The sequence below is a fragment of the Manacus candei genome, unplaced genomic scaffold, assembly GCF_025592945.1.
Source record: "Manacus candei isolate 608988 ecotype Guabito, Panama unplaced genomic scaffold, ASM2559294v1 h1tg000043l, whole genome shotgun sequence".
NCBI lineage: Eukaryota > Metazoa > Chordata > Aves > Passeriformes > Pipridae > Manacus > Manacus candei.
This window is the reverse complement of record NW_026138091.1, coordinates 11,122,964-11,148,769: the sequence shown is the minus strand read 5'-3', so window position 1 is coordinate 11,148,769 and position 25,806 is coordinate 11,122,964. Positions and strand designations below refer to the sequence as shown.

At 42.7% G+C, this 25,806-nt stretch overlaps 1 protein-coding gene across 2 annotated transcripts in view; it reads right to left on the bottom strand.

Moving 5' to 3' along the window:
- PRICKLE1 (prickle planar cell polarity protein 1) overlaps window positions 1-25,806 on the bottom strand; it is a 66,253-nt gene that overhangs the window by 6,221 nt on the left and 34,226 nt on the right. Inside the window, exons 1-3 of one of the 2 annotated variants that reach the window (XM_051795438.1) lie at window positions 8,971-9,599; window positions 3,040-3,219; window positions 694-807 (exon numbers count right to left, since the gene is read on the bottom strand). In XM_051795438.1, the coding sequence (XP_051651398.1) occupies window positions 694-807; window positions 3,040-3,171 (246 nt within the window). In that variant the 5' untranslated portion in view covers window positions 3,172-3,219; window positions 8,971-9,599. Of the gene's footprint in view, window positions 1-693; window positions 808-3,039; window positions 3,220-8,970; window positions 9,600-25,806 lie in introns of those variants that run through there. The other variant, XM_051795437.1, reaches the window with a different exon arrangement.

The window sequence follows — 25,806 nt, the reverse complement described above, 5'->3', positions numbered from 1 at the left end:
ATATTTAGGTAATATGGCATAACACAAAAGGAGTATGGAGAGAGATTTTACATTAGAGGAAAAAAACCCCACCATGCTAAACTAAGGAGTTGTTTAGGAAAGAAAAAAGATTTTTAAAAGCCAACCCAAAATCTGCTGCTATCCTAAAACAATGGAATGAAACCAAATCAGCCGTAACATTGTCTTTTAGATTTATGGTTAAGTGCCCACAACTAAGTATTGCAGTAGACACAAGATCTTAAGTATTGACATCCACGCCCCTTTCCTTACAAAGAGCTTGTTTGTTATTTCCACTTCTACTCCAAATTAGCTGCATAACTGAGATGCAAACCTTTTACTATCACAAAGCATCCTTTTTGTGCGCTACAATGCAATTTCAGGAATTTGTAGGTTCCTGGTAATTGGTGGGTGGCTGCAAACACTATAAAACCAACTTGTGTTAAGTTTATTGCAGTGACACCAACCTCCCTAACAAGCAGAAGCAGTGTCCTTCCAGACAGCTCTTATCTGCACACAGGCCAAGCGGACAGCTGAACAATGGACTCAGTGTACACACCATGCTGCTTTATAGCTCAGATGCCACTGCAGGCCACGGTTTAGGCTTGTAATAAATACACAGGCAGGTAATTCTCCATGTAAAAGCTGGCAAGGAGACCCCAAGCCCTGATGGTTCATCCTAAATTCTGTATTTACCTCATTATCATGGGGTGGCAGCTGATAGAGAAGTTGTTTAATCCGGTGTTTCTCTCCAGGACTGTTAACGTAAGGGACCTTCTCCTCTGGCAAGCAGGCGAAATACAGCTGGACCTGACCAGGAGAAAGACAGAGCTCAGTCCAAGGGAGATGCATCACCCAAGAACTGCCAGCATCTTTTAGCTACTGTTTTATCTCAGTTCTCATTTATGAAGGAAGGAGGTCACGCTACATTAGACCTAAGACACGGTTTTTGCTGAAAATACGAGACCCAAATAAACCAGCTCAGCAAACCTGAATTGTCTCTGATAAAACTAGCACCCAGCTGCTGAATTGCTTTTCTGGAATGCAATTTGCAGTGACAATTAGGGGGGTATCATAAATTATGCACATTTAATGTTCTCATTATTCCCACCCCCTTTAGGGCTGGTCAACAACTCTGTGGAAATTCCAAGTTTCCCTCTGTAATTTACCACACAAGGCATGAAGCTTTCCAGAAAACAGCCACTATATAAACAAATTTAATTTGCTCTCTGCATTTTACACATTGTTGAGACAAAAGCTGTTTTGTAGTCTCCTGCTGACCAGGTTCACCCAAAGCATCGGCTTTCATTGCTTCCATGTGGGCTTTGGTAAGAAGGTGGAAACATCCTTCCCTTGGGAGGAGGCTGGATCCAGCCACATTTCAATCAGGTGCAAGTTAACCATGGAATTTTCATGGGATGAATGTTTTTGTATCAATCTTCACTCTTTTTTTTTTTTTCAGAAGAATATTATGACAGGAAAGCTGTAATGAACACTATGACAAAGCCCAATGGCAAAAAATATTTTTGTGGAACAGCTACAGATTTATTGTTTTTCCTATGCAGCTTCCAGCTTGTCATGAGACCTGGAGCTGTAAGTTTTGCTATTGGGAAAAATATTACTTGCCATCCAGATTTAGATAATGCTCAGGTCAACAGCTTATTACTGTTCAAGATAGGTGAAAAAGAAGCAGTAATCTGTCACTTAAGCCAGGAAGCAATCAAAATTATTAGAGACAGGCTGTACAAAACATGACTTAGTCTTCATTTAACCAAAACTTAAAACAACTGAAGTTTACTGTAAGCCCACTTGCTACTAACTGCATTTCAAAAAGCTCTGGAAAAAGATAACATGCAGCAAGAAGTGAAGCTTTAAAGATACTTTCTGCCCTTTTCTCAAGTTTATTGCACTGTTCTCAAAGTAAGTAATTTGTCTTGGAAAAAAAAAATCTTTGGGGAGTTTGAGCTAGCTGAGATTATGAGGATATTTTAGGGCATTTAATTGTTCTGGCAGAATGTTAGCTTGCTGTTTGCCTTAAGGTCTGATTCATCAGGATTCTTATAGATGCTTAAATAAGTGATAAAAAGAGTTGCCCTAAAAATAGCCCATTATTTGCCATTCCTGCTGACTTGTTACTTTACTCAGTATTAAGAAAATCTCTGCATTGCAAAAAGGAGACATCTTCTGCACTTTTTTTAACTATGAACTGTATAAGCTTACCAGGATTGCTCTGCCTCCTTTAGCAGATGTTGCAAAGCCACCCTGGCCATTTAATACTAAAGTCTGAGTTCTGGATATTAGCAAGCACACAGCTTAAGCACAGTTACAATATCATCAAGTAAATGAAAACCACGAGAGGCTCATTTTGATCTCCCACAGAAACTTGCTCATAAATAATTTCACTTTTATTTCCATTACTGTGATGTTATACAAAAAAAAGGGTAATGAGGAGAGGGGAAGGAACAGCCCAGCCAACCCATGAATGTCGGCTCCAGACATCATGCAAGATTAATCCTAGCAGGGACAAATGACAGCCATACAACTATTTAAACAAGTGTAAAATATGTTATTATTTGTCACAGTGATAGAACACTTGCATTTACGTGCGCTGTAGTATCATCCATGTTCTAGATGTCAAATGCCTAATTTGCCAAGTGCAATGAAGTACTTGGCCAAAGAGCACAATGCCATGAGGTATGCCATAAGCTTTAATTTAACCTAATAACTACTTTCAAAGAAAAAGCACATTTCTGTGCTACTTTTAGACTTGACAATACATATCTCTGCAGCACATACTTAGTGAAAAACCTTGACTGGGAACTGTTCTTTGGAACATAAAACTCCTCAGGGTTGAGGATTTTAAGCTCCCTACACACAGCCTCATTGGAACAGGAAACAAACAAAAAAAAGAAGTGAAAAGTTCTATATGAATTAAAGTTTTATACATTATAAGAATTTCATTGCACTTGTAGAGGCAGCACATCACTCCCTCAGACAGTCCTTATGAGGCTTATTTTTAAAATGCAGAAGTATAGTTGGTACCTGCTCTGGTCTGAGGCCTGGGGGAACCCAAGCATATTCCTCCAAGGCACAGCCAGAGTCATCATCAGAGGTTGAGCTTCGCTGACACCCAAAAACGAGGTTATTGGCTTTGGGCTCCATCTCCAGTGGCATGAGTGTGAAGCGTTAAATATTTCAGCTGCAGCTCATCAAGAAATTGATCTAGAGAAAGAGATTAATAGACCTTTAATAAATTTGAACATGCAACAACTAATTATCAGTGTAAATGATCTTAAAACAGTTCAGTATTCCTTTTGTTGTCCAGAATGATAAATTATTGAAGCTTCATTACAACTTGCTATAAGCAATTCAAAAGTTCTTGAAAGTTATAAAAATAAAACTACTCAAGAAAAAAACAAAACAAACCCTAGACACACACTACCACAATTGGCAACCACAATGTATTTCAATATTAACACTTGTCACCTTTTACAGTTCTGCTTGTTTCACATCACAGGTTGTACATAGGTATATCTAGCAAAGACTCACTGAGCAGATATTAACAACATGAACGACACAAGCTCTTCCTGAAGCCATTACTACCACTAATCTAGTAAAACAAAAGACATGACAACCACATGTTAATAACTAAAGAAATTACTGGGAAAAGACAGTTGTGCAAGTAGCATCCTGTTGTTCACAAGGTAGGCACAGAGCAGCAAGCATCTGCTGGATTCCTCTGAGAACTTTGTTTTAGCTGTATGGGAGCGGAAGGGCGTTGGTCCTGCTAAATATCTGAAATTCAATTATGCCAGATTAGTCTCTGTAAAATACATCATGATTGTTCTGTCAATTTAAAACCCTACAGGGTGATGCTTCTGTTGATTCATGAAGCCTGCAAAGATTAATATCACTGGGATCATTTTGAGTAACAACTGGCAAAGAAGGCTCTCACCAAGATCCATAGCAGTCTGCAGTAAAAAGCTTAAGATAAATATCTTACATTAGAATGTCTAGCAGTTCTTAGGAAATTCAGATGAGGAATTTCAATGAATATATATATGTACATAAAAATACAGATAACCAAACCCACAGAGGATGTGTCCTAACATGGCAGACATCCTGACCACTCAGGGTAGGAACAAGCTTGCTGTAACAGTACCACATTACACATGACCTATGTCTTCCCCATTTTAGGACATTCTTTCACCTATTTATCTAAACAGAGATCCAATTTTGTGAGTGCTAGATCTGAGCAGCAGAAAATTCTAATCTCCTTGCCATATAACCTTGCTGGTGCGTCTAATGTGGAGAGCAATCTAAAAACTTCTGGTGAGTCCCACGTTATTACATATCCAGTATATCACCACCATATTAGAGAAAGTAAGTTGCTGATAGATCACAGATGGAAGATTTAAGGCTGTGTACCCAACTATTTTGCTGGTTACTCAACAGGAGTTTCTCCTTCAAGCATCAGGCACTGGTTAGTGCCAAGTTCTGATGATTCAGCACATAAACTAAACCTGTTCCATAAAAAGTGCCCACATGCATCCAGAGCAACAAACTCACAGAAATTACAATGCCCAGTAGTATACGGTCTTATCTACTCCTATTTTCTATACATCTATACATTCCCACACCCAATACTGGGCTAGTGCTCATAGAAATTAAGTTATTTAACTTTACTCCAAAACCTTCTGGTTCAAAAACATAGGCATTATTTTTGGTGTATGGCTGAGATGCCAACACACTTCATAGCTGCACTGTAATAAGAGATTAATTTAATATTTGATGGGGCAAGCAAACCTGCCAACTTCCCTTCTGAGAACAGGCTATTTCTGGAAAGCTGGTGAGCTGTCAGGCACATGCCTGAAATCTTACTCAAGTTGAACAACTGAAGGTTAGCAAAACAGCTTCTGAGTTTAACATTGCCATGTCACCATCTTTCTCAAGGAAGGTGAGTATAACCAAACTCAATCCCATGTATTTCAAATAGAAAACAGACTTCCTGGTACTTACTATATCCCTTGTCAGAAACAAATGACAAGACAAGAGACTGTTTCCCTTTTCAACTTACTAGTGGAAGTAAAGTTAAGCATCAGGTATGTTTTTGTTATTGCTTGCATAAAACTGGGGTTTGAGGGATGGGGATGCTCAGATTGGCAGCTTGTGTCCTGCATCATCTATATCCAAATAACTCTTAAGTAAAAAGTCACTATGAGGATCATTGAGAAGCCCAATTCCTTCCAATATTATCTCAGCAGCAGATGAACTGTTTTACCATTTCCCCTTAGAAAGAGGCAGATATCTAATTTACAATACTGTGTCACTCACTGACATCTAAGCTGGTATTTCCAATTCTTATGGCATCGCAACGCAAGAACTTGTGGTGGTCAAACAGTCAGTTTTCAAGAACTGACTCCTGCCCAATAACCCAGGAATAAAAGGAGTCAGTAGGTGAAATGTCTTTGCCAATATTTCATTAGGCAGCCTGACCTCAATCGCACACCACACAAAACAGATTTGAAACATAATTTAGGCAAAGAGACCGGTTAAGCTCTGGCAGTGCCTCGGCACTTGAGCAGAGTGTACCCCTGCCTCATTCACACAATGCCAAACGCTCACAAGCCCACCAGTAACTGAGTAATCGCTTCATATTAATTGTGCAAAACCCTTTCTCTGCAAGATCAGAGATTAACTTCTCTGACTTACTTCTCTTGAAAGGCAAGGAAACAATCCAAAATCTGAATGCATGGTGATGTGTTAACTTTACTGAGTATTTTGAATACTAAGGCTAAATACTACTTCCACACTGCAAAAAGCAGGGCTGGGAAACATCAGGATTTCAACTAGCAAAGGTATGTAAGTGTAGGAGTGCTGCCTAATTCCTAAGGAAGATAAGGCACTGGTAAGAGACCAGACTGCTTTTCTGCAGAAACTGGTCCTGCCTGGGCGTCCTCTGACCAATCCGTTTAAGAGAGCTTGCATACCAACAAGAGGAAACCACAGACCCACAGGTCCAGTTTCCAGTCATACAGGACAGTTGAAAGTTTGGCTGATAGAGAATAAAGGAAAAATACTCCTTAACTCCAACTCTAAAATGCAACTTTATTGTCAGGGTTCTCCTCCCCAGATAAGGCAACTGGAAATGGTCAAAGCAACGCTCACAAATCTTCAGTGAACTGAGATTACTCAAAACGACATCATTCACTTTCAAAGAAAAATGCTCCCATAGAGCAAACGCAAAGCTGGCTATAAAATGACTGACAGTACATCACGTATCAATATGGCCATGTCACAAATACCGTGGTGTTGCTGAGAGCAAGGTTTCTAATCCAGCCTAGTTAAAGCGCAGGCTATCTGCAGAACTATTTTAGCAATTGCTTGTTTAGGAGTTCTTCTTCCTCTCCTGCTCAAGTGTGATTTGGTTTGCATTTTAAAACTACAGGGTTTTTCCTCCCTGCCTTCCAACCACACTCATCCTTCAAAGTGATCTGTTTAAAATGATTACATCCTAAGGAGGATTCAAATGAATATAAACAACAGCTGAAAAAATAAGTGCTTTCCAAGGGATGAGTAGAAAGGTGTATTTTCTACTCCTGCCATGACACCTACAGAACACAACAAGGATGTTTTGTTTTGCTTTGCTTTCTTGAAGTCTGTGGAACATTTTGAGGTTTCAGCTCTGTTCAAATACTACCTCTTAAAAAAGGCTTTATAGTCTACAAGGAGGTATTCACTGGCACGTTGACAACTATGAATAACATAATTGAACTACACAGCTAAATTCGATTTAAAAAGAAAAGCAATTAATGTGTTTTTTCCACTGATGAATTAAAACAACCATAATATGAGAAATTCCTTAGAAGCAAAGACAAACTACACTCCTAATTACAAACCTATGGGTACAAAAATATTGGGATATCAAACTTAGAACAAAGTTGTTGCTGAAACCCATTTGAAGGTTATCCCTGTGCTAGGATTTCCAGCTCACTGATTATGTTCCCCACTGACCAGATAGAAAGGTCATGATTTGTGAGCACAGTTAGACAAACATCTCCTTGCCCATCCCCTGCTGTTTTACTCTGTCCTGCAGGGTAAATTGTTTTAACAACTTTTTTTGTTAGAAGGCTTGTTAACAAGGCTGTAGGGGATACAAGATGCATATCACATGCATCCATTCACAATGAAGGCTCAACGAGTTAAGATTAGCGTGGCCAGCTCATTCACCTGCTTATTTAATCCCTGGTGCAAGATAACTACATTAGAAGAGGAAGGGCGTAATACAGCAGCAATAAACAACCATAAAGTAACCTATTAATAATTCAAAGACTATTTCCAATATGTATTACGCACATCATCAGGAAGTCCCATTCCCTAACTACAGAACAAGTAACATATTTACAGTGACCTCTATAGCTCTGTGCTTGGAAAATCTGGATCCAATTGATGATCAGAATCTGTATCAGTACCAGCAACTTCTTCATCTGTTGACTCCTTTGAGTAAGGAACTACCCAGAGCAGTGGGGGAAAGAACGGAGCCTGTCTACTTATCCATTCAACGGACCTCTAGATGGACCCTAAAAGTAAGAACTTTTTTTCCCTTTCGTTAGCCAGCGAACAAGGACCGACAGATGAGTTAACTGCTTTCCTCCTCTAGCATTCCAGCGCAAAGATTACTTTTCCAACTGAAAATCAGACTATCCTTCTCAGGGTATTTTCTTTTGACGAGCCACACTGCAAAGACAGGCTACCTCCATTAACAAAAGGAGGAAGCCCCATGACAAAGCATCGCCCCACGCCAACACATCTGATTTGGCCGTGTTATCCTTGGCACTTTCCAGCGCTGATGGAAACTCAAGCGCACACTGCAGTAAGGCAAGACCCAAACTTCCAGCCGAGGAAGCCGTATTCTCACGGATGCTTCCCCCCTCTCTCCTTAGGAGGGTGTACAGATTTAGAAAGAAAGAAATCTTGCCTTTTACAGTCTCCCATTGATTTTTTTAAATTCTATTTTAAACAGCAGCCAGACTTTACTCCAATGTACACATATACTCAGGTTTCACCCCGTCACCTGTTGGCTCTCGAACAACACCCTTCTTTGTTAGGGCTCACAGCCCTCATTTGAGACAAGTTTCCAGTGAAAACACTTGAAGAAAGTGTTCAATAAGTCACAAGGCTGGAATTGTAAAGAATAGAAAAATAAAAAAATTCTGCGCCTAGCCTTGTGTATCGACAGCCCCGCCGCGAGCGCTTATCCCGGAGGAGCCGGGACGGTGCCGTTCTCAGTAGGCAGAGCTCCCTGAAGGACAGGTGGGGTTCTATCTATCCTGACCAAGTTCCAAAGACGTTACGGTGGGGCAGAGGCGCCTCCAGCCCCTCGGCTCCCCACGCTCTGCAGCCGGATGGGCGACGGCACCGGCATCCACTGGCACCCACCCACTCACCCTGCCCCTCCGGCCGAGCTGCCTCCAGGGAGAGCGGATACAAGTAACCGCAAATTACCTCTGTACGGCACCAAAACAGCGGCCAGGCTGCCGCGGAGCCGGGGCAGGCGGCGCAGGAGAGGCGATGCCGGCTGCAGACCCGACCCGCGCCCCGTCGCGGCAGTTTCACACCGGGACCCGGGGCTGCACAGACCCGCGCACCCGGCCAGGCGCCGGCAGCTCCTCCGGCTCCCTCCCGTGCCCGGCAGGTCCCGAGGAGGGGCCAGCGCCAGGCACGACTCTTCCGAGGGCAGGGGCGGCGGGGAGCTCCTCCAGCTTTGCCCCTGCCGGGAGGCGCCACCACTTCCCTTCCCCGTCCCGCCTGGTGGGAGCGCAGCGGGAGAGATACCTGCACCGCCCTCCGTCCCCCTCCCCCGGGGCGGCAAGCCAGGGAGGAAGCAGCCTCCCGAGCGCTCCTCCCCAGACTCGCCCCGGAGCGGCAGCACCTCCCGCCTCCCCCCGGGGGGCTCTCCCGACCCCGCCGTACCCCAGCGCCGGGCCCTCTCACCGCTCCTCGTCGGGAATCTCTCCCACCAACGATCTTCGTTCAAAGTGCTGCCCGAGGCGGGGGAGGGAGCGAGGGAAGGGGGAGCGGCTCCTGCCACCGGTCCCGAGGCAGGAAGGGTCGTCGGCCCCGCCGCCTGCCCACCCGAGGGACCGAGCGCCTGCAGAAGCAATAAATTCTGCGCTCAGGACACGATGGACAGCGCTTTTGTTCGTGTTTACGCCTGAAATAGATTTCCCACCCCACCCTGGCCACGCTCCGGCCGCCCCGGGCTGACCCTGCCCGGCCCAGCCACTGCCGCCCCGCGCACTGGGACGGGAAGGGCTCGGGTCAGGACGGGAAATCATTTGTTCTAGATCGCTGTGCACGAATAATAAAAATAATAAACCCAGTTTGAAGCCGACGACCACAGCGAGCAGCCGTTCATCGCTGTCTCTTCTGGCACATCTTAAGTAGGGAAAGAGGTGTCCGAGCCCCAGCACATGTACAGAGAAGTAGCACCGGGACTACCGGTGCATATCCTAAGCGGCTGCCAGCCGCCGCTTTTACCACTTCCCCCACCCCCGTAGGCATAAAAAGCACCGAGAGGTAGCTGTTTCGGCTTCAAAGGCAGGCGGCCACCTTCCCCCCGGCACCGCCAATGTAACCGTGAACACTGCGGTCAAATTTCCTCTTCCCTCCCGCTCTTTTGTCTCCCTGGGGAAGTCATTATCAAAGGGAATTTATTCGCGCTGCATCTCGGGGTCAAAGCGGCAACACACACCCCCCACACCCACCCCCGCTTCCGCTGCGAGGGGCAGCGGTGACCTAGCCCCGTGTCGTGTCGTGTCCCGTCTCGACCCGAGGTCCCGCGGCCGGGGGCGGCTTCATCTGCCAGGACCCGCCGCGCGGGACTGAGACGGGGCACTTCACAGACACTTATCGCTTCCCCCAGGAACCGAATTTGCATGGATTCAAATTCTCTCCTCTAAATTTGAATGGCTTTGTCCGCGGGGCGCTGAGGGAAGCCAGCCCTGATGGGTACAGGCACGGCGGCTGCCGCGGGCTGAGGCGCTCAGAGCAGCGTCCCTGTCCCCAGCCCTATCCCCGCCGCCCCACGGGCTCCCCTAACCCTCGGCCAGGCACACGCGAGTTCTCACGGAGAAGCCCACACCCCCTCCTCCCGTGGGCTGATTCCCCACGGCCAGAAGCAGGCAGACAGACCGGCCGGCCGATGGATCAGGACCAACGCCGGGCTATCTGATCTCACGTGGCACAGCCCATCCCGGGCTCACGACGCTACAAGCACCCGATCCCGACCCGATCCCCACCACCGACCGACTAGATGTGCCCAGAGACCATTACACCTGTAACCGTGGGTGAATTCAGGAGGCCCCGCGCGGATCCAACCTCAGGGAATCAAAGCCACACTCCTTGGCTTCTGCGACTGAAAAAAACCTGCTGAAACTCCAGCAAACTAACCAGCTCCCATCCTTCCACACCCCATTTTGCTTCCATAAGCAGTTTCGCTGGTTGTACTACCTCCATTCTGAAGCGGCTAAGTAATTTTGAGGTCAAAATTGGCATATCACCTGGACAAACTTTACGAGACCCAGACTGTTCCTGTTCTGTTTGTTGGACTGAGCAGACCCCATGTGGCGGCCAGTTGAAAATCTGCCAACTCCGTTCATCATTAATCAAAAATGGAAATGTCAGGAATAATGTTTATTCTTTCCCACTACGTGACTGAATAAATACCAACAATTTGCATATATCACCTACTCCTTTTCCAGAGGTGCTTGACCTTTTCTTAGCACCTCCCCACACCAGGGGCTCAACACCTCTGCACGGCACATTGCAAAAATGAGAATCACCTTTGGAAACTTCTGCACCACAACCAACACAATGGCTGCAGATAAGTTTGTGAAGTTTCCTGACCACGAGCCTACTGAAGCCAACAAAGAGATGTTCACTTACACTCCTGGTCAGTCAAACTGTCCCCCATTTTACTAAAGCTTTCCCTGACACTGAAGTGTCGGAGGATATACAGAGATAGTTGGCTGCATGGCTCTTTTTTCCCTGGATTTTTCTGGCTGGAGCACAGAAACTACTATATTGTTCTGGACAGTGCACTTATAGGGTATCAGACCAAAACCAACCATTGTGATCTTCTAGTCTGAACTAATGTGCTCATAAGATTTTCCTACCATTACTGGCTGCATGAACAAAACATCTGATCTTGATTCAAAAGTACCAGCAATGAATAACCCACTACAACTCCTGTTAAATCCACTACAGTCCTTGTTAAATTATTTCAAGTAGTCAATTATTTTACACTACTTTTTTCTTTTCTTTTTTTTTTTTAAATCTCAAATTGCTGTGTTTCAGTGTTCAAACACTTGATTTTATGGTACCCTTGAACGTTAGGCTAAAGAACCAGCTATCATAACTCCCCTTAGGCATTTGCAAATTGTGAAATTCATTCCTGAACCACCTCCTTTGATTCAGGCTGCTTCCACAAGAACAAATGTGTTGCTATGATTTTTTTCTCTATTTTTACACAACAAATACTACAGCATACATACTTGTTATGTGAAGCATAAACTATGCTACAAAAGTTGCCTAAAAAAAAAAAAAAGACACTGAAAAGACAGGCACAAAACAACTCACCCTTTACAGCACCTACCACATTCTTGACTCTGTTTGGGTAGAGTTGATCCTTCAAACAACCAAATGCTTCAAGGGACCTGTAATGGATATGGAACCTTTTGCCCTAAGGTATTAGCACAAATTTAGTCTGGGTAACAACTTTCTTTTACTACTGACCAGGCCAAGGGTGTTCTCTGGCCTGTAAGAAATTTGCTGAGTTGTCAGTGTAGTTTCCCAGTTCCAAGTTATCCACATCAGGGACCATCCCCTGACATAACCTGGTAATTGCTACCTTTGTTGGCAATCACAGAAGAGAGACCAAGGAGCAGAAAACTAATTAACCGCTTGTGCTTCAGAGGCAGCTTCTCCAGGTAGGACAGTGGCTTAACACCCACCTCTCAAGCCCGATTAGTTCTGTGGATAAACAGAAGAGTTCACCCTCTGCATCATCACCCTGTAATGATCACCACCTCCATCCCAAGAATTTTAATTACGCATCATCTCCCCCGTTCATTTAAAATAAAAAGTTGTGAGTCAGCTATGAAAGGTAAAAGCATGCAGTAAGGTGGATGGAAGCTAGAACAAAAAAAAATCTCAGTAATAATTCTTTCAGAGAAGTCAGTGAGAAAACTCTTCAAAATAAACCAGCGTTTGTGTTTTGAAATAGAACAAACCACGAAAGGTTTTCCATATACTTGACAGCACAGGAGGAGTCCATGGAGCCACAATTACAACCCAAGGGGTGGTTATGCACAAATGAAAGCCAATCTCTGATGCAGGCAGGCAGATATGCCTTTCAGGAACTTTAGAGACAATGACTTGACCATGTATGGTCCTGCCTGTAGGTTACAGCACAGGTTGCTCTAGGACGCATTTACAGCACCAAAGTCCTTTCCACCTTCAGTGGTCCCCGGTGTATGCTCCAACGGAGTGAAGAGACCAGAATAAGGGAAGCAGTTTCACCATGATCTGAGATGATCTACTGCAAAACCCAATCCAGTGAAAAATGTTGGTTTAATTTCCTTGACCTGCCAGTGTTAGCACAAGGAAAAAGCATGATGGACTCCTGTGAGGCTGGACTGCTGTGGAGCTGCAGGCTCAGTTCCCGGCCTTGCTTCCTCTGTCTTCTGGGAAAACTGGCTGTTTATACACACTTGCTTACGTGGTATATAAACAGCCTGACCTCCAAGACTACTTTACATTTACTATGTTTGTCTTGGTGTGTTCAGAAACCCCTGTGGACATCCACTTGCATTTTCTAGATACTTGGAATGTCTTGTCAAACCCAGCCTTAGGTTTCCTCTCACAGGTTAAGGATATGAGCGGGTGATAGTATGCCTTCATAGGTGGGAACAGTTTGCACTATTTTATCACTATATACAATCACTAGGAGACACCTGACACACTGGATGTCCTTGAAGCAAAGCTCAAGCCTTGAAGGACCCAAATGGGCCACCAGCCCCTGTCTGAGCTGCTTCACGCCTATAGCCATAGGTGAAACCTCTCCCTGTTCAACACTGCTTCCTCCTGCCCACCCAAATGGGAGAGTGCCAACAGTGGATCACCATGTGCTGCTGGGAGCAGAGGCAAACCAGTGCTGTTACCAACATATTGAGGCCTCTCGACTGTGCTGCTGACTGGTGTCTTTCTGTATTTTCTTTCTTGAGGCTGCAGAGAAAGGGCATGAAGGCAGCATCTTATGAGTTTGGATGGCTCCAAAGTCTGAACCTTTGCCAATTTTTAAATAATGTTTAAAAATAACATTTAAATAACACTTAAAATCCAGAGAAAACCAGCTCTGTAGTAGTAAAACACAAGAGATGATTTGCAATAGAGGAGAGATACAGGAATTAAAAGGAAGAATGCATGTTAAATGCAACAAGTTAAAAAAAAACAAGAGTAAGATTACTTTTGCCCAGCAAGGGTCTGTGATCCAATGAGGGTGCTTAGTTTCCACTCTCCTCTTTGCTGCATTCCCTGTGATCCAAAAGCTTGCCTTTTGCCTGCCTCAGTGTCGATGCAGAGGGGACACTGCCACAAACGACTTTAGAAAGTAAGGCAATACAGCCAGTGGAAATAATAACATCAGATAACAAAATGAGACAATCAAGTAGCACTAGGCAAATAAATAATAATAATACAAAAACTCGCTTTTATTTTCACCAACCAATAGTACATAGATCCGCTGAGGCATCAAGCAATCAAGCATCAAGGAGAGAACCAGTGCTTACACCAGCTACAGATGGACTGAGAACTGGCTGGCATCAGCTACTGTGTTGGGAATGCTTGACTAAGAGAGGTTTATTTTATTTCCTTTCCTTAATGCTCTCAGAGTTGAAGACCAACACACCTTCTAAAACCACAATCCTACTTCGCTTCAGCAGCAAAGAATTAAAATTTCATTAAAATGCCCTTCCTTGTCAGATCGGGCTAGGACTTGCTCCTGAACCAACAGGTCTCTTGCTGTATCTGGAAACTCTTAAACCCCACAGGCTCATCTGAAGACAGTAATCTTGATTTTATCGTAATTGGCTCTGCGCAGCCCACAGTCACACAGGGCAGAGGTAACTGCCCCACAACACCACCACAACCACCAGCTGGTGGGCATGAGTGGGGCTTCCCTGCCCATGCTGACACCCACGGTTCATCAGTGCCCTGTTCCCAGGCTGGACAAGGCACAACAAAGTGCGTTGCAACAACATGTGCCTGCAACATTTTGCCAGTAGCAGAGACTGAGGCAGGGTGGAATTGCTGCCTGGGGTTTTAATAACACCGCAGCACAAACACCATTATGCAACGGGGAAGGTGTTGCAGAGCCAGGGCTAATGCACTGTTTGCTTATTGAGGCAATTTCAGTCAAGTATTGTGCCAAAGCCTGTGTGGATGGTGCATGATGACACTCTTATTCACGTCAAGTTCTGCTCCCAGGCCTTCTTCTGAAGAACTCACAATTTATCTAAATTGGTTTGGAAATTGATTTAGATTAAAAAGGGAAATGGTGTGAACTCTGTGGATCTTCTACTGTGGTCAACATTCATACACAGACACAAAGGGACATTGACCCTAGGAGTGGGGCATCCATGTAAAGAAAATAATAACAACAACAAAGTAATATTATAAACTAATAACTCAAACAAATATTTGACTAGTATTTAAAACCAAATTTCAAACCCTTTGTGAGTATGGTTTTGTTGCACAAGTGATGCTCCAGTTACACTCAGTCTTCCCTGTCACTGGCAATACTTTTCAAAAACCTGAACTCAGGAAAAAACCCAAGTGACTGAGTTTAAGTGAAGGCAGTTTGACATGGAGGATTACAACTTCTCCTGCAGCATTATATCCAGGAAAAACAGAACTCAGTTTTAAGCCAAAGATGAGAAATGCAAAGGTTTGTGGTAACCTCCTCTTGCTTAAAATCTGCAGGAGGGAAATCCAGCAGCCAGTGAAACAGGTACCCTGCACAGTTCTGTGTGACCATTTTCCTCAAGCTACATGCACAGCACACTACAAATACAGGGGAGAGAACAATGCTTAGATTAACTATTAGTTTATTTTACCAAATTAATCTCACAGGTCAACCTCAGGGCAGAAAGTGATGCAAGAAGGATGCACAAATGTCAGGTGAATAACAAGATGCATTACACCTTTATTAGCTTTCCTTAGCACAGCGCTGCAAGAGACACCACCTGATATCAGCTGTCAAGGCTGAAGGCCATGAAGCTCTACCAAAAGGCATCACCAAAACATGGTAAGTATTTTAGTATTTTGCATAGAAAGATCAATGGCTAAATAATTATCTGAGCCAGGTGAGCCTAGGAACAGTGCTCTCACTTCTTGCTCAGCAAACAAAAAACCCTGTCTCAAAGCTGAGCGGGTTTCTACTTCACCAGAGGTTCACTGCTCATCTATCCAGCCAGCTCATGCTCTCTGCCACTACTGTTACTGTAGCTTTCTTGATTTGTATAAGGTTTCTTTTTCTTCATGCTTTAGAAAGCTTGTCATGGGTTAGTCAGCATCCGAATGACACACTGACTCCAAACACTCAACACACGGTTTTGCAATGTGTTCCCATACTTTGTTGCTGCCCTAAAACAAAAATGATACTCAAATCTCCTCCTCCCCCTTCTTATTCTTTCCAACTCTGAAACAAAATTCAAAAATAGAAAGAAAAAAAAAAGAAAGAGGAATAAGAAAAAGTCCTCCACCTAACTGAAGTTCCTTCAGTGAGAGCCATGAAAGTTTCCCCCTCACTCCCGTGTCTTTCTTAAATGCACTGTAAACTTCCATATGCTGGCATATGTGTCTTGTTTCCCAATGGAAGTACTGTTAATGTAACCCATTACTCCAAAATGGGCACCAAACCAGCCCACGTTTACATGCCTGGGCAAATAAAAATCAGTGTTAAGGGGGTTTTGCCCTTAGTACAAACTTCACCTCACCAACATTACTCTACATATGACCAATAAGATATGGGGTAAACATGCATGGCTGAAGTTTGCTGTTTCTTTTCCTAGGAGGGGGATGATTCAGCACATTTTCTGGAAAACCCAAAGAGGCTTTCTGCTTAACAGAGTGAGGAATGCTGATCTGGAGGTTACTTCCTCCCCCCTCCCCACCCCCACCTTTTGCTTCTTAATTTTTTTATTTTTGGGGGAGTTGGTTCGTTTGGTTGGTTTGGGGTTTGTTTATTTGTTTTTGTGGTTTTTTTTTCCTCTAAGCATGATTAGTTTTTCTCTGCTGGTTTAGCTCACAGAACTGGTTTATTGCAGGATGAGTTGAGCACAACTGTCAATATTAGGAATGGGATGGGAGGAAAGCTGAGAGGCATGGTCCCACTCCTAGTAAGAAGCTATCTATCATAACTACACTGACACATGAAAACCACATCAAAAGGCAGTCAGGAAGATGGCTTCAACAGCACTTCTCTGAGTTGCATGCCAAGTACTCTTGGGATTACAGACACTGAAGTACGAACTGAGGAGAAAGATTAGGCAAGAAGTGCTAGATCAATAAAACCCTCAGACCTAGTAGAGTCACCATCCACAGGCATTTGAAAGGATAAGGGATTGGCTGGATGGTGGCACTCAAAGACCTGCAGTCAATGTCCTGATATGCCCCTGGAAGTGTTCAAGGCCAGGTCGGATGGGGCTTTGAGCAACCAGTTCCAGTGGAAAGTGTCCCTGCCCATAGCAGGGGGGCTCGAACTAGATGATCTTTAAGGTTCCTTCCAACCCAAACCATTCTCTGATTCAGTGGTGATACTATGAAAGAGTATTCCCTTCACTACAGAACTAAGCATCTAGTGGTTGGACATATAAAAGTGCTCCTTTCCTTCTCTTCATCTCCACTGCACTTGAACTGAAAGGCCAAGTGGGCAGGCAGTGTCTGTTCAAGATGCGAGTTATGTCTGTTTGTTCAGGAGCATAATATTGAGGATCTTAGTTAAACAAATATTCAAATAGAAATCCAGTTAATTATGTTTCTTAGCTAGCAGTCATTATCCTTTCCACACCAATTGGTAAGATAATTAATTGTAACTACAATAGGGAAAATCAGTTTAAATCCCCTACATATCAAGCTTCATCTCAACATCAACATGACATTACTACAGAAAATTCTGGAGTCTCCAATACATATGTATATTCTTAACTGTATTTATAGAAATGTTTGCAGATTCTTAAGAATATATAAGGATAATTTAGGAGGAAAATATTTTTGATTATTGATAGTACTGCAAATCCATATGTATGAAGCAAACAGTACAAATGAGATTGTTTTAAGAACACTCAACTGGTACCCTTGACATGAGTGACCTTTGTAGAAGCATCCATTGATCCTGAAGTCCTCATGGTAGTGTCAGCTGCTGAAACAGCAGCTGCTTGACAATACTTGACACCTGATACTCAGCTGGCAGCCTCTGAGCTTTAAGCTACACCCACCTGGGCTTGCCAGCACATCCCAGCTTTTCTTAGCAGCTTGCTCAGGAGGCTGGATTCCTTGAAGTAGTAATGCCTAGCTTTGAAAGAGTACCAGAATTTAATGGAAGTGAACAAGTGCTAATGCAAGCTATGGCCATAGACAACATATGCTTCTAGAATAGACAACTTCCACCCCCATTTTCTTAGAATATATTTACATTCAGCCACCATGAAGTGAACCATTTTACCATTGCTACGACTTCCAACGTCAGAGGCTGAGCTAATCTACTCAAGTGTCAAGCCACTTGTACAAAGATAGGTCAAGACTAATTTCTAGAATTCTGCAGTTTCTAAGGAAAAAAGTTCAATCACTTTCAGCATAAGACAGCAGAAAAACATTCAAAGCTTTCCAATACATGATGTTTCATTATCTTTTAAACAGTTTTGAAAGCATATACTTGAGATAGCAACGTGAACTCAAGGCAAAACCTAAATTTTGACAAACCAGGTTTTGTTAAGTAAAACCTGTGAATATCAGAGCTGCTCAATGTGACTTTAGATATGTCTTGACAGGTGATTTGTCAAGACAGCATTTTTAGAGGCCTGAAAAATGGCAAGTCACATACAGAGTCTATAAAAAAGTCCTGAGAATACTCATGTATGCTTAGTATTAGTTCCAATTTTCAATTATTTAGTCCCTTTAAACTTGCGTATTTTCCTGACTTGCTTTCTTGTCTACAACAAATATTGCTAGGACAAGATTAACTCTCAGATAATCAGTAAGCAGGGGAAAGAGTAAATGTTTCATAACAGCCATATACACCTGACTCTCCAGTTTAATGTAATATTTGAATTTTTCTGTTACACACGCATCCCTCCCTCCTCAGTCATCATCTACTTTCTCTTCACTGGTACTCTTTCACAATACTCCTTTTCTGATAGGCAGAAATAATGAGTCAGTGATAATTATGTTGTTTTTGTAAATGCAATTGATTAACAGCTGGTCTGGACTTTCCTTCCACATGATAACAAGAACTCAAGTCTTTTGAAGGTACTCTGAACCTTCCACTGTCCAAGTTTTAAAGCAAGAACCACTTTTTCCAACAAGAGCAAGGTGGGGATTTGGGCAAGAACCACTTTTTAGGTTTAGATGATTTGCTTTCATCAGCAAATATCCCACACACATCTCCAGACCGCTGTGTAAGCTCCATGCAGAAAGAGGACCTTAAGAGATTACTAATGGGCACATCAAAGAAGAGAAAAAAAGATAAAAGGTTCGAAAACATCATCTAGTTAAATTAGCTACAATTTCATTAGGAAATGGATGAATTAAGAATGGAGAATCCTGACCTTGTTTTGAGCACTGCTACTGCTTTCTCAACCAACTTGATGCCATTATGGCAAGTTAGATTAGAACGTTCTTTCTCAATCAATTCTTGGTGTACATGTCAGATAATACCTAAAATTTTGCAAGACTTAGTTACCATGCAAAGATCCAGAAAGGGGCCCGCTCAGCTTCAGTAAAACCCGCTCTCACAGAATTTTATGTAGCTAGTTTGCACAACATTAAACTACAGAAAATAAGGAATGCTTGTATAAACCCAGACTGGCTCTGTGTTGGGACAACAGAGCTTCAAGTGTTACTCAGCTTCCAATTCTAAGTTAGATAAAGGCTGGATATACTTCTTCCCTACTCATCACAGTAGTGGGAAGACCACTTTTGGAGAAATCTGCATAGTCAAAACTAGCATGTAGAGTAGGGTGAGAAGCATGCACTTGGCACTGCATAGCAAACCCAAGTAGATGATGACTTGTTAAAATTTCAGGTTGATCAACTTCTGCTTGATACCATTGTACTATGTCACTGTGGCTGATTGATTCTTCAAGACATGAATGATCAAATGGCATCAGCTGTGCCATTGGGACAACACACCTGCGAGGGGAACAACAGACTTCAGGAAGGAGGAAGAGGAAGAAAGCCAGGGGAAATGGAAGAGGGCAGTTTGTACTCTACAGCTTAGATGCTAGAGTAAGACCTTTGTACCTAATTATGACTTTATTACTCAGCTGCCATAACTGCAATGGACAGGTTGCCTCTCGATTTCTCTAATCTACAGAAGACAGTGGAGCTAATGGAAAAAGGTCAAAAAATTGAAGCAATAAACTGATCCTCTCAGCAGTGGATTTACAATAGAGATCCGTTACCACACAGTGAAAATGACTGAGGTAAGTTTAAGAGATGCAATTATCCGTAGCTTTTCCCCATTAAGCCTTGTAACTCTCTCAATGAGAATTTAAGAGCATACATATTTCAACTTCTGTGTGAAGTTAATAACTTCGCAAGAGACGAACAGTGGAACAAGCCATTCACATTTTGTGCTATCAACAAAGAAATGCTGGAGAGCAAGTTTTTGGATCCAGCTATTACCTCTAATTACACCTATCTGTATGAATAAATGAGAACTAGTTTGCATTTTTTCCCTGATCATTAGCCTCATTTACAGAAGTGTTACGAGGCCAGTTCTTTATCCATTAACGTGAATTAAGTGATACCCTGCTGGGTGCAGGACTGTTCAGACATGCTGACTGCGGAGCAGCTGCTCTCCTCCTTTGGTATTGAATGTTGATTAGCATCATAGCACATGACACACTGCAGGGCATATTGTGTGTCACACTACGGCACATAACACTGAATGAGAACCCAAAGCAAATCCCATCCTTTAGAAAGCCAGTCTCTGCTCTGAATACCCAGACAATAATTAAGTACATGGTCTGTCTTGAGAAAGACTGAATCCTTCGAACAGTGGGCTTTTTTGGGGGACAATGCTGACTGCCTGAGGCAGAGCTGTACATTTTCTTAGTTATCCTAAGCAGTAGCAAGCATACCCCCTGCCAAATAATATCTTGTCACATTTCCCAGGAAGATACTTGTGTATTACCCTTCAATTTTGATCTATGAGACCAAATGAAGCCTCTGTATCATTAGACCCATGCAGAACATCTAAAGAAAGATACTGCAGCTATGAAAACAAGTGCCCCATACAAACTAAACTCTCCAAATATGGATCAAGGTATAGTATCACCTTCCTGTGACTACTAACACATCACCAGCATTCTTTGTCAGCTTTCGTCATCTGAAACATGGGCTGATACCACCTTTTTCTTGCAAAGATTTATTACTTATTTGAACGCTACTTTGACAATAGTGTAAAATAGTGCATCACTGTATTATCAACATTTTGCTACTTTGATGCTATTAAAGGGAGGTAAAGGAAAGCTTTTCACAACAGTAGAGAAATTAATGTCACACTGTTCAAATTTATGGAGAAAGTCTAGTTATTTTACAAGAAAACATGCCTCATGAAATACTGACAACACTAAGGTTGGTTTGTTCTGAATGACTAGAACTTGATTAGTAAACTGTTTCATCATGCACATCTTTTCTCTTGAAGACTAATGCAGCAACAGAATCCACTTTTCCGGCTAACTAACATGTTTTGCTCTGCATGGTGCTCTCTTGCTCTTGGGCACTGATGTAAGCAAAACAGGAGAATCCCTCTGGGAAGTGCACACCAAGTTCAGTCACTGGAGTTTATCTAATTACTGTCATAGCTGTACATCTGTTTCAAAGAGCAGAGCTAGAACCCTCATGTGAGAGGTGTTAGAAGAAACCAGACATTATTAATCAGAATTATGAAGAAGCATAAAACAACCCACTGCTTGTTCTGTGCTGTTCACAATACAGCGATTTTGTAGCAGAACATCATAGCATTAACAACAAAGGGTTAAAAAAATTTTACATGTACAACTTTGTCCATAGAAAAAGATAAGAAGGGACAGATCACCTCTCTACTTTAAAAGAAATAGGAAAAAAAAAATTACAGAAGGTCTCCAAATTGCATGTTCTCCTCTTTTTTTTCCTCCCACAACTCAAGGGCACAAAGACATTTTTCAGATCTGGTGGAGACATGTCATTTCAGAGGCTGGGTTTTGTATTAAGAAGGGTCTTATATGTTAAACTGAGAATAGACTTAGGTTATGCCAGAGATCTTTATAAACTAGTTCCTGTTTTTGATGGCCTCAGCCTCCGTTCCCATGAGCTCAATGAGACTCTCTGCTAGAATGCTTCAGTAAAGAGTTAGAGATCATGATACCTCTGCAACAGTATTGTGAGGCAGCAGTGCCAAACTTTTTTCTGGACAGATCACTCATCTCAGTTTGGTCTCAGAAAGAGTACTCATCATAGCACCTCCTCAACCCAGCTCTTCTTTTTACACCTTAAATTAACTTCTCATGTACTGCCTATGCAGAATAATAATCTAACCGCATATATCTCTTGTAGCTGCAGAGGGGTGTTCTGGGGCCTCCCAGCCCACTGTCCCCTTGGAAACAGGCAGTCATCAAAAAGGAAGCCCCCAGAGCAGACTGGGTGAGCAGGTCACACTGAGCACTTCTGCCAGAAGACAGTGCTGAGAACCTCCAGCCCCCAGCCCAGGAGGCACTGGAGAGCATTCACATCAGAGCATGGGTTGGGAGGACCAGCCATGACACATGAGCCACGAGCTTTCACTGCAGTTGCAGCCTGCTCAGTTCCAAATACCCACAGTGCCCCAAATACTGGCACTTAGAGCACCTTGACCCTCCTTTAACGGAAAGGACACTCCAACCATCTCTGCACTGATAAGTTAAACAGGAACAGGGCATAAGTGCAAGCACCAGCCTGCAGCCACTCACATCCTTTCACTGGTGGTACAGTCCATGGCGTGGTTTTGAGTAATCAGCACTACTGGACACAGTGAGTGGGATACAAGAAAGGCCATGAACCGTTCCTACCAGGTGGGCCAGGAAAGGATTGGGCTTGAGTATTTCCATCCTCCCTCCACAGTCCTCCAGTACTAGCTCAAAGAGTCTTTGAATATTCAGTCATGCTTTCAGGTAGTACCCCAACATATGCAACACATATGTTGCAACACAGACTCTCAGCACCATGATGAATATTTCAAGCATGTTGAACGTAAAAAAAGAAAATCCACCAAAGATTAATGTCTCTGAGAAGGGCATGTATGTGTTGCAGTGTACAGTGCAGGGCAACTATGCCCAAAGGCAATGGATTTGGGCAGTCCGGTCTCAGAGTCAGGGCACCAGTTACTGTTAATGAAACACTGCCCAGATAGATATAGTCTTGGGCTTCTGAGAAGTCTCCCACTGACTTTAATAAAATAAACATGGTTAAAATGGGAAATAGCAGAAATGGGAAATAGCTGCCTTCCCTGAATTTTTGGGTTTTCATAACTTTCCTTAGAAAAACAGAATCATTTAGATTGGAAAATACCTTTAAAATTATCAACTCTAACTGTTAATTTAACACTGCCAAGCCCATCACTAAACCATGTCCCCAAGTGCCACATCTACATGTCTTTTAAACACCTCCTTATTAAAAAAAAATTTGGAACTAGGATTTACTCCAGCCTGAGTGCTGGATGTAGTTACAAACTTCAATGCAAAACATTTATGTTATAAAATACTTTCAGAAACTCTTTTATCATTTGGAAACTTTTTGATAGCATCCAATTTTTAATAAAAATAACTTTTAGTTTTATACGTATTTGAGAAGCAAATGCAGAGAGATCATTTTTACCAGACTGAAAACAAAATAGAGAAATTTGAAACTTTTTGAGTTTGGATGATTTTTTAATACATCTTATAAGTGAACTCTAGTTTAGAGTAAATGCAAAGAAGCAAAGGGACTATCAATGCCATTCACACAGACATTAATTTCAGAAGATACTGCTGTTTTCAATCATGTTTAACACTGTTAATTTTTTCTCATTATCAGCAAAACAAAATAAGTACATGCTGAGGATAAGGAAACAGCTTTGTTTACCTACAAAATCATGTGCGTACCAGAACTAAAGCATGTATTTGCCATATGTCAGCCCCTGCCACCCTTCTTTAAATTACAAATTCATTAATATAGCACAGCAGTGCTATATCGTTAGCAAGGAATAAAGCACACTTTAAAGAGCAATGAAACTATTTAGAGAGAAAGCTTTTCCACTGCAGCAGTGTCTCAGGGAGACCAAAGGGGAAACCTGACACGAAGGAATGTCAGCCTGAACTTGATTAATTTGTACTCAGAGGAACATATCCCGTCCCCCACTGCAAAGGCAGCAGCTTCCCACATCATTTTGCTGTACTCTCCTTTACAGCTTTCTTCTGATCTGCAGGTTGTCCACCAGACAAATTTGTTCAAATCAACATATTTAATAGGGCCATCTCTTCTTTGTTATTGTCTCAGACTTCACTAATCAAACCATCTGTATTGGATGTGTAGCCTGCCAGAGACGGCTGCTTTGCCAAACAGATTGCACTGGCTGAATATACAAGGTCCTGGTTCAAAACATGCAAATCCAACTCAAACACTCCCATAGGCGACAGCAGCCCTTCCACAAGACCCACACTGTGCTTTCCTGGGATGGTCATACTGGAAATATCAACACTATCCAGGACAGGGACACAACAAGGCTCAAACCCAGGTCAAGTCTGAATTTTTGTTTCCTTCTCTTTTCTTTCTTGATACTGAGATTTGAAGTCTAATGGTTCAATTTTAGGGCTCAGAAAGAAAAGCCTTGAAAAGCTTGATCCCTGCTTTAAATGAAAGCAGATTCTCACCCACACAGAAGAAGTCTGGTGCTTAACAGTCCTTTGCTTGCAAACATTGTTATGTTGTTGAGACAAATGTTATCTTTTTAGAGACAAATGTATCTATGAAGTTTAATGTAGAAGAGAGCATTTATTTCTATAGTGAAATGAAAACAGAAGTTTGTTAAATAAACTTCCTGGTTTATTGGTTTGGTTTGGGTTTTTTGTGGGTTTTTTGTTTGTTTGTTTGTTTTGTTTTAGAAAAAAGGGAACAGTGAAAAAAACTTTATATCTACAAAGAGCTAAGAGTATCCTCAAATCTCCTTTCCTTTGGGAGTTAGGATGCTCAGAAAGTTTGGCTCTTAAATCAACATACGTTTATTATTTAAGTTATACTGTCATTGCTTTCTTTCCGTTCTGTGAGCTCGAGACATGGTTATCCCCTTCAAGCCTGGAAGCAGCATCTTTAGATTGTGACTATTACATTGCCCACACGCCTACTAGGCTAGAGAGAAAACACTTTTGCAACTTAGAAAGCCTGACAACTCTAAACGTGCTACAATAAAAAGCAAGACCTGATAAAAATTCCATTACTTGCTTATCTGCAGAGATTCTTCCCAGTTCAAAGGGTCAATTTCCCAGCAGGGCACCAGTGCTTATCAGCTAGCTCTGCTGAGCCTTTCAGTTGCAAAGAGAAGTGTTTCCTCCAACTGGCATGACAATGGCACTATTAAACAGGCACTTCAAAGATACAGATGTTGTAAATGCTTTGGTTTTGCCAAGTTCTCTATGCCATCCAACAGACTTTTTCATGCAGAGGTATTTATCTTCACTAGACAAATGAAAAGTAGATAATAAAAAAAGTCGTGTGAAATGCAGCAAATCCATCACGTGCCTCTACTTCCAAAGCAGGTCCCCTTGTTTTCCTAGGTTCAGACAAGCCCATACCTGGCCAAGAGAGAAACAAGGTTACTACAGTATCAGGTTTGACAAACCTGCTGTAGCAGGAAGCCAGGCCCAGTAGGACTTGCTCTTATCCCACAAACCTGTAACCCTCCTTTGGACAGAAGAAAACACACAGACAGTAGTACTACTGAGGAAAACTTACAGGAGTGGACATTTGGAAGAGCAGATCTATTGATTAGCTGCTTGTCTGACACACCAGCCTGGATTAATTTTAAGCTGGCTGCATAGGCAGGAACTCCCTTGGAGCTGGCACTCCCTTGGATGATCAAAGAGACAAGGGGTTTGTTTGTTAGTTTGCTATATGGAATCAAGGTGAGGAGACTGGGCACAGTCAGCATGGACCGATGGGCCATTCTCCAGTTATTACAGGATCATATGATATAGATCATGCATGTTAGGGTGCAGACGTGGTCATCCCACATCTGCCAGTTTGCATTAGCGCTGGATGCATGTACCTTTATCTAGATCTAAGATGACTTGCCTCAGATCTTTCCCACTATTTGATCTGTGACCTCCCTTCACACATAAACCATATGTTTTAAGTAAAGATCTCCTAAACTGAGCATAACAAGTTTGCATGTCATTCATCTTTTAAAATTCCTTTTCACTGAGCTCTCTCCCCAGTTTCTTTGGAGCAACAGCCCAGAGTCCCAGCCTTGTTTTT